The sequence below is a fragment of the Mesocricetus auratus genome, unplaced genomic scaffold (assembly GCF_017639785.1).
Source record: "Mesocricetus auratus isolate SY011 unplaced genomic scaffold, BCM_Maur_2.0 Super-Scaffold_100009, whole genome shotgun sequence".
Lineage (NCBI taxonomy): Eukaryota > Metazoa > Chordata > Mammalia > Rodentia > Cricetidae > Mesocricetus > Mesocricetus auratus.
The window spans coordinates 60,262,135-60,281,917 of NW_024429193.1; the positions used below are offsets into that span (position 1 = coordinate 60,262,135).

The 19,783-nt window shown below is 41.3% G+C and overlaps 1 protein-coding gene across 2 annotated transcripts in view; it reads left to right on the forward strand.

Annotated features, from left to right (window-relative positions):
• Positions 1-19,783, forward strand: part of Vps45 (vacuolar protein sorting 45 homolog) — a 56,918-nt gene that overhangs the window by 8,075 nt on the left and 29,060 nt on the right. For both annotated transcript variants that reach the window (XM_005084249.4, XM_013123831.3), the window contains exons 4-12: positions 1,981-2,060; positions 3,139-3,207; positions 3,318-3,455; positions 3,997-4,107; positions 7,617-7,751; positions 8,090-8,203; positions 8,902-9,069; positions 17,502-17,660; positions 18,419-18,526. In XM_005084249.4, coding sequence (XP_005084306.1) covers positions 1,981-2,060; positions 3,139-3,207; positions 3,318-3,455; positions 3,997-4,107; positions 7,617-7,751; positions 8,090-8,203; positions 8,902-9,069; positions 17,502-17,660; positions 18,419-18,526 — 1,082 coding nt within the window. The remainder of the gene's footprint in view (positions 1-1,980; positions 2,061-3,138; positions 3,208-3,317; positions 3,456-3,996; positions 4,108-7,616; positions 7,752-8,089; positions 8,204-8,901; positions 9,070-17,501; positions 17,661-18,418; positions 18,527-19,783) is intronic.

Consider the following 19,783-nt stretch of genomic DNA (forward strand, 5'->3'; position numbering starts at 1 on the left):
TCAGATGGACTGTGTGCACACTGATGGAGCAGTACCAACTGTGCAGCAACCAGAAACCTTCTCAAGTTTATTATGCACAGGGAGGAGTGGCAGGCACATGCTTTAGACAGCTTCCTAGGAGGTCTCTGTGGGAGAGCAGCCTCAGGCTGCAAACATGTGGAGGAGCAAGCTGCAGATGCTAGACTTTGGTACACACTGACAACATTCTTTTGTTTGCTTGTTTTGTTTTTTCAACACAGGGTTACTCTGTATAACAGCTCTGGCTGTCCTGTAACTAACTCTGTAGACTAGGTGGCCTCAAATTCACAGAGATTGGCCTGCCTCTACCTCCTGAGTGGTAGGATTAAAGGCATGTGCCACCACCACCTGGTTAACACTGCCAACATTCTAACTCCCACCAGAAGAAGGTTTTGCTATCCCTCTGAGCCCCAAGGCGAGGCTTTTGCTAATTTCCCATGGGTCCAAGGCATTACTCCTTGAAATGGTCATGTTCGTGTATAGTCATTTTAGTAGTTTTTTAGTCAAATTACAAGCTACAATCTGAGTTCTAGATATGTATATATAATTTATGTTTTCCCTGAGTCTATATTGTCAGTATATAATAGGAGCACTCATTTTCTGAGTTTCTTTGCTAAAAATGGAATAACATCATGCAGTCCCACTTCCTCCACACAGTGTCCCTGCATAACAAAGGATAGCAGAAGAAAAATTACATTAGTGCTAAATTGTATAAAACACAAACTTGACATCTGTAGCCTATGGCGATCAATTTCAGAATTTTATTTGGTCAAAACAAATTAATATTTAGTAATTTTATTCAATATAGGCTTTTAGTACAATTTAAGTTAACTCTAAACTGGCCTTCTGTTCATCTCATTTTTAATAATTTTAGGTCTATAAGTCTCTTATTTAACAGACCTCTTTTATTTAAAAAATACTTTAAAAGCATTATGGAAAATATTGAATGAATACAAGTAAAATAGTACGATGGATCCCAGTATACCCAACCATGCCCAGTCTTATTTTAACTATGCTCCCATCTTCTACCCACCAATATTTTTTAAACAAATCTACAATGTCATATAAGTTTTATCCATTAATATTTCAGTATGCATCTTTAATAGAGATAGATTCATTTAGTAAAAATGAAAAGTAACTCCTAGTTTTGTGTACTCAATTCAGTGTTCATATTTCAAATTCTCTCATCTCTCTGTTTCCCTCTCTTTTTTTTTTTTTTTGTTTTTGTTTTTGTTTGAGTCAGGATCAAAATAAGACCCACGTATTAACCCTTACTGGTCAGTGTGTTATTAACCCTCACTGGTCAGTGTGTTATTAACCCTCACTGGTCAGTGTGTTATTAACCCTCACTGGTCAGTGTGTTGAGCTTCCTGACTTTCTATAGGTCCTCTTCTTCTCCCATGCAACTATTTTGCTGAGGAAGCAGTTATGTTTTCTACCGCTTGGGTTTTCCTGATTCCGTCACTGTAGGGTAGCTCTACATATCCCTTCATTAAAAATGTTCCCTTATCTTTGTATGTCTGTAAGTGCATAAAGAACGTGACATACATTAAGTTTTGCTTTCTTTTGGCAAGAATACTAAAAAGGTGATGCTGTATAGTTTCTCTGGTTGCTTCTATTGTTAGTGAAATCAAAGTTTATAGATTGATTATTCAGTAGGAGTTGGAGGGGGAAGTATTTTATCATTCACAATACGTGGGGCTTACTTCTCTGTATTTACTGTTTAAGGTAGCAATCTGAGTCTGTAGCACCTCTAATGTCTCAATGATGTCTTTTTTTACAGTGTTAATTTTTGGATTTAAACATATCTGTGCTCCTCATTCCAGCCTGAAGGTGTGTGACTAACATGTACTACAGTGTGTGCTAAACATCACTGATTCGTGAGGCTTTACCTGAGGCCTGCATAAGTCTAACTGCAGCAAAACCGATGCCGTTGAGTCAAATGCCGTGTATGTGTTTCAGATTTCAGCAATGTGATCAGTAAGAGCGATGTGAAGTCGTTGGCTGAAGCCGATGAGCAGGAAGTTGTGGCTGAGGTTCAGGTAAAGGCGTAGGTCCTGAAGCCTCCCTTGCATTGTCACCATTACGAGATTAGTCTAAAGTAAGGGAGATGCTGTCTGACCCAGCAAAACAAATGTGCACACACCACTGTAGACTTATATTTAGAAAAGTCGGAGGAGGCATTAAATTGGATAGAAATAGAATTAATGCAGTCAGTGGGAAGGAGCAAAGTGGGCTGATGAATTTCATAGTTGGGGGACAGAATCAGGTGTACTCTTTGTTAGTTTATGAACATTGCTTTAAAAACCCTCACCAATAAGACCATGCCTCATTGGGAGAGAATAGTAATCAAAGGCCGTGCATGAGATTTCTTAGTATTCTGTTTGAGAGACTCATACTGTCATGTTACTAGGCTGTCACTTAGAAACGCCTATGCATTTATTTTGTATGCTACATAATATATACCATTAGCATATATAATGTTATTTTTCCTTCTTTAATAGTTCAGTGTTCTAGAATGTGCCTGTCATAAATATTTAAATATATTTATCACCTATATGCAAAGTACTGTCTTCACTGACAACAAATAAACTAGTTTTGAATTTTTCAGAAAGATAGAACATATAAAAAATGACCTATTTTAAATCATATCCTCCCAGCCTCCCACACAAGAATACACTGGGTACATAACATGGTGTATCCCACAGCAATGTTTTATTTATTTTACTAACTGAAAATTTACATTGGTGCGTATACCAACTTATTTTTCCTGTTTTTTTTTTATTTAAGTTAGAAACAAACTTGTTTCACATGTCAATCCCAGCTCTCTCTCCATCCTCTCCATCCCCTCCTACCCCCACTAGGCCCCCCAGAACCCCTACTTCAACTTTTTAAAAGAAGATTTATCATTTCTTGTTTTTATAGTTAGTTCAGTTCTCTCACACTGATCATTGCTACTCAGTTATTTGAACGTCTTATACTTCGTCAACCTGTATGTTCCCATTTGATTACAATACTTGATACAGCTGGAATCCATAGCAGTGTGTACACCTAGAGTCCATAGCACTCAGTATACCTGGAGTCCATGGATTAACTGATTTCGATGCTTTTTATTTGCAGGAATTTTATGGTGATTACATTGCTGTGAATCCACATCTGTTTTCCCTCAATATCTTGGGTTGCTGTCAGGTATGGAAGGCAAGGATTTTCAAAATGAGTTAATCAAGTGGAAATTAATTCAAGTAACTGGAGTTAGAGAAAATTAAGATATTTTCTTTTAATATGTTTTTAACAAAAAGGGTCGAAATTGGGACCCAGCCCAGCTATCCAGAACAACTCAAGGACTGACAGCTCTCCTTTTATCTCTGAAGAAGTGCCCCATGATTCGCTATCAGCTTTCATCAGAGGCCGCAAGGAGACTTGGAGAATGTGTTAAGGTGTCGTATTCCCTGTTCCTGGTTCTAGCAGAGGCCTGTGAGTTCAAGGTCAGCCTGGTCCACATATCAAGTTCTATGCCAGGCAAGACCCTGTCTCAAAAAACAGAAAGAAAGGAAGAAAGGAAGGAAGGAAGGAAGGGAGAGAGAGAAGGAAGAAAGGAAGGAAGGAAGGAAGAAAGAAAGAAAGAAAGAAAGAAGTGTAAAGAAAGGACTTCTTTGTTAGTTTTATTGACAAAGAAGTATGGCTATATAATTCAAAACAGAAAAAAAGGAACAAATTAGCAATAAGACTCTTAGATGTAACTTAAGAAATAGTCACAGCTATTTAACTCAAGGAGCCCAACAAAACCACTTATAAAGTGGGGCTTCAAGTCCTGAATTTATAATAGTATGCTACAAAACTCTGTGAAGACTTTGAATCCTTTTATGGGAGGCCTATGATGTAGAAAACTTCTGCCTGTGATTTTTATTCATTTCCCACTTTGTCCTCTCTACTTACAGCTAACCAGTTAACCAAACAATTTTTCTCTTTTATCCTCAGCAAGTGATAAGTAAAGAATATGAACTCTTTGAATTCCGGCGGACAGAGGTCCCTCCACTGCTTCTCATTCTAGACCGCTGTGATGATGCCATCACCCCACTGCTCAACCAGGTACAGAGCCTTTGTTAGCATAAAGGAGGACGATTTTGAGTGGAGCTCATTAAAATGCAAATATGGAAATAACATCCATTCTATTCACCTCCTTGTTTCAGCATTCTTGAGTTTTGCCTTATATTTTCTAGCGTTTTGGTGCCCGTTTTTCCAGCCCTGGTCATTTGTACTGGTTTCTGCCTCTTTCCTATCTATCCATCCATCCATCCATCTATCTATCTATCTATCTATCTATCTATCATTCTGCCACTGTTGCACTCTGATCAGGGCAACTTCTTGTGTGTTGGTGTGATCCCATCTTTCAGTGAAACAAGGATTTATACAAGTCTTTCTTTTGATTTCTCTTTGATTTATATTCTACAAAACCAAGGTTGTTAAATGACAGCTCTCAACTTAAATTACAACTCCTGCCCTAAAAATCTTTGTTGTTTCCCATTTACCTACTGGGTTAAAAACACTCCTAATTTTGGCACCCACGCACCTTCAGGATTTGTACCAAACTTCACCTAAAGCCTACAGCTGTCTGCCAGAGGCATTACATGATTTCTTGCCATTGTGACCACTGTCTGAGCTCTGGAACATCTGGATACCTTTTCTTCCCTGCTATACTTGTCAAAACATTTCTCCCTTGAAACTTCTCAGGAGCCAGAGAGCAGCTTCTCAAAGACAGACACTTGAGCTGTGTAGAATTGTCTCTTAGGCCTCATGCTACTGTTACTAAATTGTACCTTTGGTTGTTTGGACACTGTCTTAGGTCATACATTCCTAAGGCAGCCTGTGTCCCCTGGTGTTTATTCTTCTTCAAGTTAAGCAGTTCCTTATATGTAGTTATGGTCTATGAATGACAGTTTGGGATTTAGAGAAAAGGTGTCATCTCTATCTTATTTCTTCTCAGCATAGAGTACTGCCAATGTTAGGGTGGTCCATGGAAAGAGAGCTCCTCTGTAGTGTGAGGCAACATCTGGCCAGCAAAGGGAGAAAGGGAGGGAGGGAGTAGACATAAAAATGACTCAGTAGCTAAGAGTACATAGTGCTCTTACAGAAGACTTGAGTTCTCTTCCCAGCCCACACTGTGCAGCTCACAACCACCTTTATCTCCTGCTCCAAAGGAATCCAATGCCCTGCCTGACCTTTGCAGGCATTATACTCATGCACAACTCCACACTCAAATTTACATAATTAAAAAAATTAATTTAAAAAATCTATATCCCGAAGAAAAACAAATTTCACTGAGAACCTCTTGTATTATTGTAAGGGTTAAAAAAGATAGAGTCTCTTGCTCTCAAACCCTATGTCTCAAGAAGAGAGGGGATGAAGAGTAAGCACTGTAGTAGAACCATGCTGACAGTGTCCTCTTTACTGTATTACTGTGAATGCCGAAGGGAACTGGCTTACTCAGAATTCTCTTAGCAAATCTGTATTTTATTATTGTTTGTTTTAGTTTGTTCTGGAGATTGAAAAAATCCTTGTATGTCTTCTTTCTTTCTTTCTTCTCTGTGTTTGGGTGTTTGCCTATGTGTGTCTGCATGTTTTTTTCTTCTGTGTGTTTGGGTGTTTGCCTGTATATGTGTCTGTGTGTTTAGGTGTGTGCCTGTGTGTGTGTCTGTGTGTTTGGGTGTGTGCCTGTGTGTGTGTGTCTGTGTGTTTGGGTGTTTGCCTGTGTGTGTTTGGGTGTGTGCCTGTGTGTGTCTGTGTGTTTGGGTATTTGCCTGTGTGTTTGGGTGTGTTTGGGTGTGTGCCAGTGTGTGTCTGTGTGTTTGGGTGTGTGTCTGTGTGTCTGTGTGTTTGGGTGTGTGCCAGTGTGTGTCTGTGTGTTTGGGTGTGTGCCTGTGTGTTTGGGTGTGTGTGTGTGTCTGTGTGCCTGTGTGTTTGGGTGTGTGCCTGTGTGTGTATCTATCTGTGTGTCTGTGTGCCACCCTTGTGCCTGTTGCTCGTGGAGACCAGAAAGAACATTGGACTCCCTAGAACTGGAGCTATGAACAGCTGTGAGCTGCCATGTGGGTGCTGGGAAATGAACCCAGGTCCTCTGCAAGAGCAGTCAGTGCTCTTAACTGCTGAGCCATCTTATCAACCCTTTGACGAATCTTTTAGGCAATAAAGCACCTTCTTTTGGGCTAGAGAGATGGCTCAGTGTTCAGAGCACAGGGGATTCTTCCAAGAACTCAAGTTCATTTCCCAACACTCATGATGGGCAGCTCACAACTTCCTGTAACTCCAGACCGATAGGATCTAATACACTCCTTTGGATTCCAAGGACATCCACACACAGTTACACACACAAATAAACAACCTTTAAAATATTTTCCTTTATTACATCTTAAATTCTTTCTTAAAAACAAACAACACCAGCAAGAACAACAACAACAAAAAAAACTATGTACGGGAGCTTTGCCTGAATATATGTCTGTGTAACGTAAGTGTGCCTGGTGCCCATGGAGGCCAGAAAAGGGCGTTGGATCCCTGGCAGTGGAGTTACAGACAATTGTGAGCTGCCATGTGGGTGCCAGTAACTGAACTTGTGTCATTGGAAAAGCCAGTGCTCTTAACCACTGAGCCATCTCTCCATCTTCCTTAAATTACTTCTTAATAAATTTATTTGTTGTATGTACATATAAAACATCTCTAGCATTTGCTTCTAGATTTAATAGTAAATTGTTTAAAGATACTTAGCTTTGTTAAAAATCCACTCTCCATAATGTTAAGAAGGCAGATTTGTGTTTTTTGGTTTGGGGGGGTTGTTTTTTGTTTTTGTTTTGTTGTTGTTGTTGTTGTTTTGGTTTTTGGTTTTGCAAGACAGGGTTTCTCTGTATTGTTTTGGAAGCTGTCCTGGAACTCGCTCTGTAGACCAGGCTGGCCTGGAACTCACAGAGATCCTCCTGCCTCTGCCTCTGAGTGCTGGGATTAAAGGTGTGTGCCACCAATGCCTGGCTCAGATTTGTGTTTTTAACCAAACAAATTTACATTTTTAAAGGCTGGAACTCAATCCTTCCTAACAATTCATACTCAGTTGAAAATATAAGATAAAATGGATTCTGAGGCAAGTGTCTGATTATGCCAGTATTTTGATTAACTCACAAGGTTTTTTTCTGATGATATTAGTGTTCCTGGGATAAATATAGCACTACTCAGATCTCCAAGAACACACTTCTCAGGCAGCAGAAAACCACACAAGCATGCAGGAAGTGGTACTGCTTGCAACTGTAGTACCAATATAGCCCTATCTGTGAAGCCAAAAATATGCTCTTAATTCACAATCAAAAAGCTAATGATAGCTGTAATTTTTTCTTGTTACATTTTCTCTAAAGTGTGAAATATGAAAGTATTTTGACTTTTTTGAGTTTTTAAGCAATGAAAGTAACAATCTTAATACTTAATAGAGAACAAAGTATTAATAAAAATATGAGCTAAATAGAAGAACTTGGTGTGAAACAGGCTTAGTTATTAAGAATGTTACCTCTCTTTGTTTTCCTAAACCCTTAATATTCCCATGTTTTGTCACATTCCTTTAGTGGACATATCAGGCCATGGTCCATGAACTACTGGGCATAAACAACAACCGGATTGATCTTTCCAGAGTGCCAGGAATCAGCAAAGACTTAAGAGAGGTGGTCCTGTCTGCTGAAAATGATGAATTCTATGCTAATGTAGGTGTCCTTAATTTTTAAGTTGTTTTTATGTAAGGTATCAGTACTGGCTTGTGAGAACGCGGGCACATAAGGGTTTCTTGCAGTGAGGCTGATCTCAGGCTGGCCTGGGCAGTGTTTTTTCATAGTGCTCACATAGTTTTTACTTTCCTCCCCTCTGCTAGCTCTTTATGAGAATAGTAATGGTATTCATCATTAGAGTCCTGGCTAATGTCCAGACTTAGTAATTAAAGTGGAATTTGTCTTTTAAGTCTGTGTTGAAAATTCTTTCTCACTTCTTGTATGACGTCTAAAAACCAGGCTAGTTTTGAACTTTCTTCTGACTTCCTTTTTCACAGAACATGTACCTGAACTTTGCAGAGATTGGTAGCAATATAAAGAATCTCATGGAAGACTTCCAGAAGAGGAAACCAAAAGAACAACAAAAGCTTGAATCCATAGCAGACATGAAGGTAAACACACACATACAGATGACTTACACTTGAGTCTTTAGGACTATTTATGTAGGCAACATTTTTGGAATATTCCAGGTCTAATTTCTATTAAGATTCTTTGCTTGTCTATGAGTTTTGTAGGATGAATTGTAGTATTTGAGACTGTCTGATCATTGTTGTGTAGCTCAGGCTAGCCTCAAACTTGGGAGATCCTGCCTTCACCTCCCGAATGTTGGAATTCTAGATGTGGGTTATCATGCCCAGCTTCTTGTTTGTCTTGTCTATTTTGTTTTTGAAATGTGTTTATTACTACAGGCCACACAGTAGCTATGTGGACCTGGCTGGAACTCATGGCAGTATTTATGCCTCAGCCTCCCCAGTGCTGTAATTACAGGCATTGCTCATCGCATGCAGCAAGTCACCTTGTTTAGTGAAACATTTTCTATAAAGTTTCTCTTTAATGAATAGCATGATGGCACCTCCATCGTAAGTCATGTATTTCTTTCCATTCTCAGTTATGTCTGGCCTCTATAAAGACCCTAAGGATAGGTGCCAGCTTTTCTTTTCTTAAGACTAATAAATACCATGTGGTTGAGAGTCCTGGGCACTTACCCTGGGCAGGAAAGTGACCCCAGCTTTTTACAATCTTTCTTTACAAATGCCTGTTCTTATTTGGAATGTAACAGCATCCCCCATTTATGCTTCTTCCATAACAGGCCTTTGTTGAGAATTACCCACAGTTCAAGAAGATGTCTGGGACTGTATCAAAGCATGTGACAGTGGTCGGAGAGCTGTCTCGGTTGGTCAGTGAGCGGAATCTGCTGGAGGTGTCAGAGGTCGAGCAAGAACTGGCCTGTCAGAATGACCATTCTAGTGCTCTCCAGGTCAGTCTAACTGGTGAGCACCTACTGTGTGTGAACACTGTGCTGGGCAGAGAAACCTGCAAAGGCGAGTAACCCTTCTTCACCAACATGGAACTTGGCTAACCACAGAGTTATGAACTATTTAAGATGGGTATAAGCCAGGTGTGGTAGCCCGCAACTGTAATCCCAGCACTTGGGAGCTGAGGCAGGAGAACCACAAGTTTTTAAGGCCTGAATATGCAACATAGTAAGGCCCTGCCTTAAAATAAATTTTAAAAAAGATGAAGCTATAGCCTTATGTTCAATTCCCAGTATCACTAAAAAGGAATTAGTTGCTGAAGATTGCTTTTCATTTCACAAACATGATATATGCTATATATAAACGCTATGATGATGACATAGAGGATGAAGATACGTAAGACACCATCCTTCTCAGAGTGTTCCCACTGTAAGGAGAAAGAAAGCAGTTTTCAAGAGTTGTGGCTACAGAGATGGCTCAGAAGTGCTCAAGCATGAGGACCTGAGTTGAGACCACAGCACACACATGAAGAGGTGCTGTGCACCTGTCATCCCCGCTCTAGGAGACAGAGAGATAGGCAGATCATAGGGAGTATTGCCGCCCAGTCTAGCCTGTGGAGAACAGTCAAGGAAAGGCACCAGCGTCAACCTCAGGCTTCTCCATGGTGCATCTATGTGCAGACACGGGTGTTATACTCACACTAGCAAGTACATACAAACACAAAGAAATGATAAAGAGCTGTAGTCTCACGTAGTAAGTATGTAACCAAGGCCTTCACAAAAGCACATTGAAATACAGAGGAAGAACAATGGGGTTTCTCAGTGATAGTCTTTCCGATTCTTGATGGAGAGGATGTGAGAACTCGTTCTGGACAGACAGATAGGTGGAGTACATACGCCAAGCAGAGGAAAAAGGAACAGCACTCTCTCAGCAGGGAGAAACGGGCGTGGAGCTGTGAAAACATGGGCACCATGTACAGCTAGTGGAGTACAAGCTGAAGAATGGCTTTTCCCCCCTTTGGTCTTTCGAGACAGGGTTTCTCTGTGGCTTTGGAGGCTGTCCTGGAACTCGCTCTGTAGACCAGGCTGGCCTCGAACTCACAGAGATCTGCCTGCCTCTGCCTCCTGAGTGCTGAGATCAAAGGTGTGCGCCACCGGCACCTGGCCCCACCAGAGGATTTTAAAAGAAAAATGATATAACCAGACCCTAACCTTAAGAACTACATAGTATGATTGAGTAGACAAAACTAAAACACAAGAAAAAATTACATAATGTTTCAGGATATTACTTAAGTCAAAACTGTGATTCTGACCATAAATAGACCAGGCTATTTTATTAGGAAGTTTTTCTTAGAGAAGGAAATGTTGAGGTGGACTGCAAGGAATGACTAGAATTAGGAGGAGGAGTTCAGTCAGGAATAACAGCAAAGCAAAGATGCATCGGTCTGCAGGAAATAATAAACTATTGAAAGTGGGTGCGGAAGAGAAATGAGGTAAAATTGAGTTGGTAAGCAGGAACAGACTTTGGAAGTGTTTAAGAGTCTGCTTGCTGAGAACTGGTGTGGGTCTTAAATGAAAGTCAGCCAGACAAAAGCAGGACTGTAGAAAACTGAGTCTACGCAGGATTCATGAGAGGTAAAAAAAAAAAAAAAGATGCTTGTAGACTTTTGGCAACAGTAATAAATAATGAGGGGCAAGCCCAGGAGTCATGGAGAAGAGAGGAAGCAATGATAGATTCAAATTAGGCAGGATGAGCAGATAGAGGTAACTGCAGGTTCCCAAGAAATACTGAAATCATTCTGTCAAGATGACAGAAAACAAAAATGACTCATCTGTATGTGATACCATTGAAAAAAAAAGATAATTTAGGAGTAAATCCTTGGAGAGGTAGTAATTTCTGAGCCACTTACAACAATCACATTTCCCCACTAATATTCTAAAACTTACCTTCTCTTATTCTACCTAACTAAATAAAGTCAGCCAGGTATATTGGATGTAGCACAGGCTTTAGGGCCATACTGCCCTAGCTTTGGGGAATATTCCATTCACCAGCACTTCCTTGGGGAAATGACTTTTTACCCCATGCTAGGAAGAGCAACTTGAGGTTTCTATGTCACAATGAGGATTCAGTGTGACACATAAGATACTTGATGACATTGTGTCCCCATCGTATACAGTTTGATACACAGTAGAATTGAATGGTAGCAGTACATATGGGTGCTCTAGTCCACCAGGCTTTACTGGCATCCGTAGATCTTGCTTTTAAGCTTTAAATGTTTATCAAGACTTTCTGAAAACAGTTTAAAAATCATAAAGATGTCATTTGCTTTATATTCTTCATCACTCTTTGTGTATTGTCCATGGTCTGTAAATCTTCACAAAGGACTCGGTTCTTGAGACTGACATTATATTTTATTTCTTAAGCATATTATGAATGTAGGTTGGAAGAGGTATACAGTAAAACCCGAGTCTGCTAACAGTTTCATGTACACTTACAGCTTTTTGTAAGCCATGTGTGTGCACATCTCTGTCCATTGTTTGAAACAGGATCTCACTATGTAGCCATGGCTGGCCTGGAACTCACTCTGTAGACCAAGCTAAGCTAGCCTTGAACTCACAGAGATTCACTTGCTTCTGCCTTCTACAAACTGGGTTTATCTCTGTTTTAGTTCACGTGGTACCATAGTCTACAGAGCCTTTAGTTTGTTTGCTCATTTAACCATATATTGAGACCCAATCAGAACCTTCAGTCTTATGCATTTTGATTTTATTTTCTTAAAAATGTGTTTATCAGCCGGGTGTTGGTGGCACACGCCTTTAATCCCAGCACTCGGGAGGCAGAGGCAGGCAAATCTCTGAGAGTTCAACGCCAGCCTGGTCTACAGAGCGAGTTCCAGGACAGGCTCCAAAGCAATACAGAGAAACCTTGTCTCGAAAAACAAAAACAAAACAAAGATGTGCTGTAGCTTAGTGGTGGATAGCTCTTTGCATGTGGAGGCTCTAGGCTTGATCGCCAACACAGATAAGAAAAAGCACAGATAGTGGTGTAGTGAGACCCTGCCTCAAAAGAGAGGAAAGGACTGATTATCACCAGTTAGTAGGAATCTTCAGAAAGTGCAATGTCCATTTGTGCCGGACAGTTTGCTCACTCCTTTAATCCTAGCACTTGAGAGGCACAGGCAGCCTGGTCTACAAGAGCGAGTTCCAGGACAGCTTATAAAGCCACAGAGAAACCCTGTCTTAAAAAATAAACAAGCAAACAAAAAAGATGTGTTTATCCTTTGACAAGTTCATATATGTATATAATATATTTTGGTTCCCTCTTTACCCTGTCATCCTCCTCCTACCTTCACTGAACCCTTTATTCTTTCCAACATGTCATCAGCTACTTTCTTTCTCTCTCCCCCTTCTCTCTCTTTGTGAGCCATTACATTTAATTAGTTTTCTTGCATGAGCATGGCTGGTGAGTTCTTTACTAGGGCTTGGGCAACTTAGCAATAGCTACACAACTGAAGAAAATGGCTCCCTACCCCCAAGCCCCAGCAACCGTTAACTACCAATAACTCCTCCAGGAAGGATAAAACCTCGTGAGCCCTCTCTATCCATGATGGCATGCCAAAGGGCTCCATCTTGTATAGGTCTTGTGAAGGTGAGCACAGCTGCTGGGAGTGTGAGGAAAGCCTCATTATGTATGGCACTCCTCCCTGTCCTACTGCCCTTCATTCTCTATCTTTTAATGTGTGTGTGTGTGTGTGCGTGTGTGTGTGCGTGTGTGTGTGTGTGTGTGTGTGTGTGATGTGTTTGAGTGCATGTGCCACCACATGTATGCGTTCGTCAGAAGACAACGTGGTGGAGTTGGTACTTTCCTACTTCTTCTGTGATTCCTTGGTACCAAACTCAGCTCACCAGGCTTACACAGCAAGCACGCTTACTGCTAAGTCACCTTGCCAGCCCCCAGCTCTTGCCCTCTGTCCATGCCTTCTCCCCGGTGCCCCCCTGAGCCTTGGAGGAGGGGATAGAGAGGCCTTCTGTAGGCGTGAGCACTCAGCAGACACTTAACTCTTAGCACTCTGACCAGCTATGAGTCTTTGTGTGAACCCCTTGGGGCTCATTCTGAATCACTGTATGCTATCCATTGCAAAGATATAATATAAAACATTTAAATTGCTGGATGGTGGTGGCGCACGCCTTTAATCCCAGCACTCAGGAGGCAGAGGCAGGTGGATCTCTGTGAGTTCGACACCAGCCTGGTCTACAAGAGTTAGTTCCAGGACAGCCTCCAAAGCCATAGAGAAACCCTGTCTCGAAAACAAACAAACAAACAAACAAACAAAAAAAACATTTAAACTTTGTCCTTAACTAAATTTAAATTTCCTTATGTTTCTTTAGTAGCTGATATTTTCCTTCATAAAGATAGACCCAAAATTAATCACTAGTCAATGTTCAGTGTTTTTATTTATATCTATCATATGAAAACCAGCTAGAAAGAGTTATTGCACTCCTGTGCATGAAGTGTTAGTTGTGTGCTTTGTTTGTTTGTTTGTTTGAGACAGGGTTTCTCTGTGTAACAGCTCTGGCTGCCCTGGAACAGTGATCCACCTGCCTCTGCCTCCCAAGTACTGGGATTACAGACATGTGCCACCACCGCCCAACTTAGTTTTGTACTTGTTTTAAAAAAAAGATAATATATACTTTAAAAGATGTGAACTCTAATCTCTGCATTATTCGTGTCTGTCATCCCAGCACTCAGGAGTGTGAGGTAGAAGGATTGCCATGAGTCTGAGGCCAGCCCGGGCTGAGGAAGAGACCTTGACTCAAAACAAACAGGAAAGAACTCATTTGTGATCTGATCTCTGTTTGGAACTTATAGTTTTAAGGCTTCTTGCGGGTATGAGAGTTGTATAGGCAGCAGTAGTGGGCTTCCCTGACCACAGAGGATTTCTTTGCGACATGATTTGAATATCCATAAAGGGAACTTTTGTTTGATAGTAAGTGGATGCCAGGGCCTAACCCCAGATGACTCCGATAATAACGTCATGAAGCAATGCACTGAGGTCTTTGAGAGATGGGGTTTGCTTTATTGAATAGTAAATGTATCGTGGTAAGAAAAAGTGCTCATATATCCCACGAAAAAATTAAACTGTAAATGTAAGTCATTTCTAACAAGTTAGATAAAACCTAAAAAGAACTTGAGTTAGGAAGAACTTCATTAGAAACAAAGTGTGGTGTGCTACCGTTGAAGCACACGGGTGTCCTCAGAAGGGAGTGGCTTGACTAGGAGGTGAAGATTTTCATGTCATGAAGAGAAATATCTTCAGGAAGAAAGCAGCTCCAGCCTGCACCTATGTTGTCATAGCATAGATCTTCATTTGGAAGAAAGAGCTGGTCTGTTTAACACCCTGTTCCCTGACCTTGGGTGAAAATCTCAAATCACTGCTAATGGCATATAGAAAAATGAAGAGACAGTCCTATCTGAAGCCACAGGAAATAGCAGCAAAGAACTTGAGTCTTTGATGATGACTTTAGAAATGATTGCTAACTGCTCTAAACCCCAGTCCTTTTGTCTATAAAATGTGAGAAAATACTAGTATTTATTATATATGATGCCTATCGCCACTATGTGCAATAATGCTTAATAGCAGTCTTTTTTTGTTTTTATTTTCACATTTATTTATTTAGTGTGTGTGTGTGTGTGTGTGTCTGTATGCACAAGTTATGATACAAATGTGGAACTTGTTCTCCTTCCCATGTAGGTCCTAGGCATTAAACGCAGGTCATCAGGCTTGACAGCAATCACCTTTATGTGCTAACCCATCTTTGGGGTTTTTTTGAGGCAAGGTCTCACTCGGTAGCCCAGATTGGTTTTTTTGTTTGTTTGTTCTGTTTTGTTTTTCGTTTTTTTTTTTTTTCGTGACAGAGTTTCTCTGTATTATTTTGTAGGCTGTCCTGGAACTCGCTCCGTAGACCAGGCTGGCGTTGAACTCACAGAGATCCACCTGCCTCTGCCTCCCGAGTGCTGGGATTAAAGGCGTGCACCACCAACGCCTGGCCCGGATTGGCTTTTAAATTGTAACAATCATCCATTCTCAGATTCCAAAGTGCTGGAGTGCTGGATTACAAGACAGGGCCGTCACATGCAGCTATACAGCCATGCATGATGGCACATGCCTGTAATCCAAGCACTTGAGAGCTGGAGGCAGCAAGATCAGGAGGGCAAGATCATTTTCAGCTGCAAAATGAGTTTGAGGCCAGCCTGAGATGCATGAGACCCCATCTCAAAACCAGGAACCTGAACACTGATTTAGATATTTTACCAGTTAGTGAGATCAGGTCCTGTGTACCTTCTACCGTTTTCCCAGGACTCTTTCCAGCACTTTGTTTTGGACTGCTAGGGGAAGAGTTGTTTTATTGCATCAGCTTACTGAGCCCATGCCTCTGCTAATTCTATCTTGCTGTCCTCATCTGTTGGTTGGATGTTTTTCACTGACTATTTGCATGGCAAGGAGGACGTTCTAAAGACTGAACTAAAACCAGGAAAAAAAAAAAAAGGAGGCTCTCATTAGCCACTGAGTTCATCTGTAATTCGTACAATAATTTAGATGTTTTTATGTCATAAAAAGTGTGCTGCAAAAAAAAGAAGTAGGGTGATAAGCAACGTTAAACAATAGAAGATTCTCTAGACATCAGAGACTTGGGGCTTTGTTGATGGTGGTGAAATGTTTTTATAGCCCTATACATTGCTCCTGAAAAGCTCACATTCTACAAAATCACATACTAGATATAGATGTGGGAAGGATTGTAAGCTGACCATTTAAAGTCTAACTTAAAAAATCAAAACAAAAACAAATGCCCATCGGTGGTGGTGCATATCTTTAATACCAGCACTCAAGAGGCAGAGGCAGGTGGATCTCTGTGAGTTCGAGGCCAGCCTGGTCTACAGAGCAAGTTCCAGGACAAAGCTCCAAAGCTACACAGAGTAACCCTGTCTTATAAAGCAAAATCAAAAGCAAACAAAAAAAGAAAAACCCCAGCAGCAACAACAACAACAAAAAACTAGAAACCTGTCTAACTTTGTATCACTAACAATAATAACAGCCCTAACCAGATTGAGTAGCTCACCTGGAGTCCCAGCACTTGAAGGCATACACATAAGAAACCCCACAATTCTACATAGTAAGTACCAGGCCAACCTGGATGACAGAGTGAGACCCTGTCATAAAAAGCCAAAATACTAAATAAAGTAATTACTTAGCTCTCCAGCATTTGTAACCACAGCCTTATTCTTGGGGAAAATGTTTCTTTAGGCTCTAAAGTTCTAAAAAAGTTTGCTTTTTATAGGGATTAGTTTTGTCAAAATGAAGATACCACCTAAGGCTGTCTTCATCGGTTATTTGGAGTTTTGTATTTTATTTTGATTTGATTGCAATGACATATCTTTGAATCTTCATTTACCTTTGCCCTTTCCCCGGACCCTTAACATGGTGGGAAGTGTGTTAGCTGCCAAAGTCAGAGCTATAGACTTCTTGCAGGAAGCCCTAGGATTTCTGTCTCTTCTCTTATTGACGTGTTGGCACTGTGTCCTCTTTTATCATAAGGAATCCTGTCCATGATGAAAAGTTAGTATATGAGCCAATATGTCTTCTGTGCTAGCTGATACCTGTCCACGTTTTCAGTCTCAGGAAGCTAAAGTACTTTGAAACGACATGCTTTGTGGCAGAGTGACTTATGTTTGCTTCATCCCTCAATGAGTCTGTGAGCTCATTGAGGACAGACGTTGGCTCAAACACATCAGTGTTTCTCAACAGTGCCTGGCATTGTGCCTTCTGGGGCCTTTAAATGTAGTTTTGGCTTAAACTGTGTGCTTTACTGCACAAAAATATAAATATGTGTCGTGCAGAAAGGCCCTTATGTATGGAAGAGAAAGTCCAAACATGACTACACTGTCCCTCTGCTTCCAGCTCCTGCCTCTTAGATTCTGCATTCTCCACTTCAGAGATTGCATGCTATTACACACACGTTTCTTTTAACCATCTTGAGGCATGTTGTTTCTTGAAGATTAAGCCCAGCCCAGTGTAAGTCTACCAGCTTGTGTCTGTATACAGTAGGGTGAGCAGCACTAAGAGAAAGCCACCTTTGACCAGAAAGTGCTTGTTTCTGCTGTGCACTGTATTGACTGAAGTGGAAGTAGTCCGTGCTCCTTACATCACCATGGAGATGACTCAGGCTATCAGGAAAGGCAAGAGCCACAGTTGCTGAATTTTTATTCCTACTTAATTCTTCTGTTGAACAAGAAGCATTTGCTGTCCTGTGGTTGAAACAGAATGGCCTGCATGTCAGCTGAGATGTGTGCCTACCACTCAATAAGCTTGAGGTCCTGGGCATTGCACAGAGGTCACTCAAGTGGCAGGGTTAGCATTGGCTCTGTCTTTCTGCAGAATGTGAAGAGACTCCTGCAGAACCCTAAAGTCACAGAATTGGATGCAGCTCGTCTGGTGACGCTGTATGCTCTGCATTATGAGCGACACAGCAGCAACAGCCTGCCAGGACTCTTAGTGGACCTCAGGAGTAAAGGTGTTTCTGAGAAGTACCGAAAGGTAACCTAGTGTGTGCCTGTGTGTGCTTTATTTTAATTGAGCAAGAGCCTCACTATGTATCCCAAGGGAACCTTATACTTAAGATCCCCCTACCAGCCTCCCAGATGCTAGAATTACTGGCATGTATTGTGTTGATATTGTCCCAGGGGGAGATTTAAGCAATATCTACCCCTCCTCCTAAGGTCCCAACCACAAGCCAAGACAGTTTTGCCAAAGTTTACTTCAGGGAACCAATTGGTTTATTGGGCTTCCTTACAGAGAATAGATGAGGGGTAACTTACAGGGGTGCAAGTGCTCCTCCCCCAAAAGGCCATGCATGGAAAGCCTTTACCCAGTAAGGATAAGTGTTCCCCACAGCTGCACAGATGGTGTCCCCTTCTCTAGTCTCCCCCTCCCCGTGTACTGTTGCCCCTCCCTGATACCATATACTATTAAGGCAGAGTTGCATACAGCAGGTGGTAAGGAGCTGCTGGATACCCAAGTGAGGGATACAACTAGCTCCCAAATGGCAGTTGCCTGGCTTGGAGAACCATCACTTGTAACAGCACAATACCCAATGCCAAATTTACATTAACTCCCAACCCTAGGAACCAAGTCTGTTAGTCTCAGCCCCAACAAAGGGTAAACCATACTATTTATTTACAAGGTGTGTAATTCTGTCCTCTCATGTCTTCATTGTCTTAATGAAGTTACTTTTAATTAAATGAGCTTCCTGATACCTAAGCAATAAAAAACCGTTCCCCTTTTTTCTCTTACAGCTTGTGTCAGCAGTTGTTGAATACGGTGGTAAACGGGTTAGAGGAAGTGACCTCTTCAGCCCCAAAGACGCTGTGGCTATAACCAAGCAGTTTCTCAAAGGACTGAAGGTAGAGCTTTCTTTTCTTTGCTTTCCTAAATGAGACACAGTTAAACCTGAGACTGAGAGTGATCTTAACAGTATGCTCCTGATGGTAGTGCCGTGTCCACCCAATGAAATCGAAGCAGACAGTCTGTTGAAATGCTGCCTTCTGTGCTGCAGTGTGCCTGCACTGGGCCAGGGGCTGAGTGGGAAATAACAGTGTGTTTCCAGGAAGTGTAAACAGTTCAGTTCTGCTAGTCATGGCTCTTTTTATTGTACTTGTAATTTAAAATTTTTAGTTACTCCCCCGTGTGTGTGTGTGTGTGTGTGTGTGTGTGTGTGTGTGTGTGTGTGTGTGTGTGCGTGCGTGCGTGCGCACACACACACAGAGGAAAGAGGTCAACCTCTGGTCACATTCCTTAGGAGCAAGCCACCTTGTCTTTTGACATTAAGGCCTGGGCCTTTCACATTAAGCTAGACTGGCTGGCTAGTGAGCTCCAGGGGTCTGTCTCCACTCCCTCACCCCCAATGCTAGGATTCTTTTCCTGGTGCTGCAATAAAATAGTTTGACAAAAGTAACTTAAAGGCCAGGATACAGTCCATCATTGCTAGATGAGTTAAAATCACAGTATCTTAAGGAAATCAGTCACATTACGACCACGGCCAAGATAAATGTATGCCTGGTGTTCTGCTTACTTTCTCACTTACAAGTTGAAATCTTGCTCTCAATTAAGATGGGCCTTCCCAAATAAATGAACATAGTCAAGGCAATTCCCCACAGGCATGCCTAGAGGTCTGTCTACCACATAATTCTAGAGTCTGTCATGTCGTGGGGCTCCACTATGCCCAGCTTTTTTACTTGGTAGGAGGATCTAATACAGGTCCTCATGTTTCTGGGACAAGTGTTTTACCAACTGAGCTGCCCCTGTCCCTAACCTGTTTTCTATAGTGCTCAAAATTAGCTTTCATCTGTAGTTTCTCTTGTGTTTCCTGGCGTTTTTTCCACTTTAGTGACTTACTGTCTCCTTTCTTTTTGTTTGCTTTGCCTGTTATTTAACATTTTCACAAAAGACTGTGATGCGGACAAGATAAAAGATTCCAGATTTTTTTAATATCTTGAAAAGTTTATTGAAAACTTATTGAAAATAACTAGCTTTAAATTTAGCACTTTTGTTCTGGCAGTGGTAGTCCATGCCTTTAAACTCAGGAGGCAGAGGTAGGGGGATCTCTGTGAGTTTGAGGTCAGCCTGGTCTATAGAGTGAGTTCCAGGACAGCCAGTGCTGT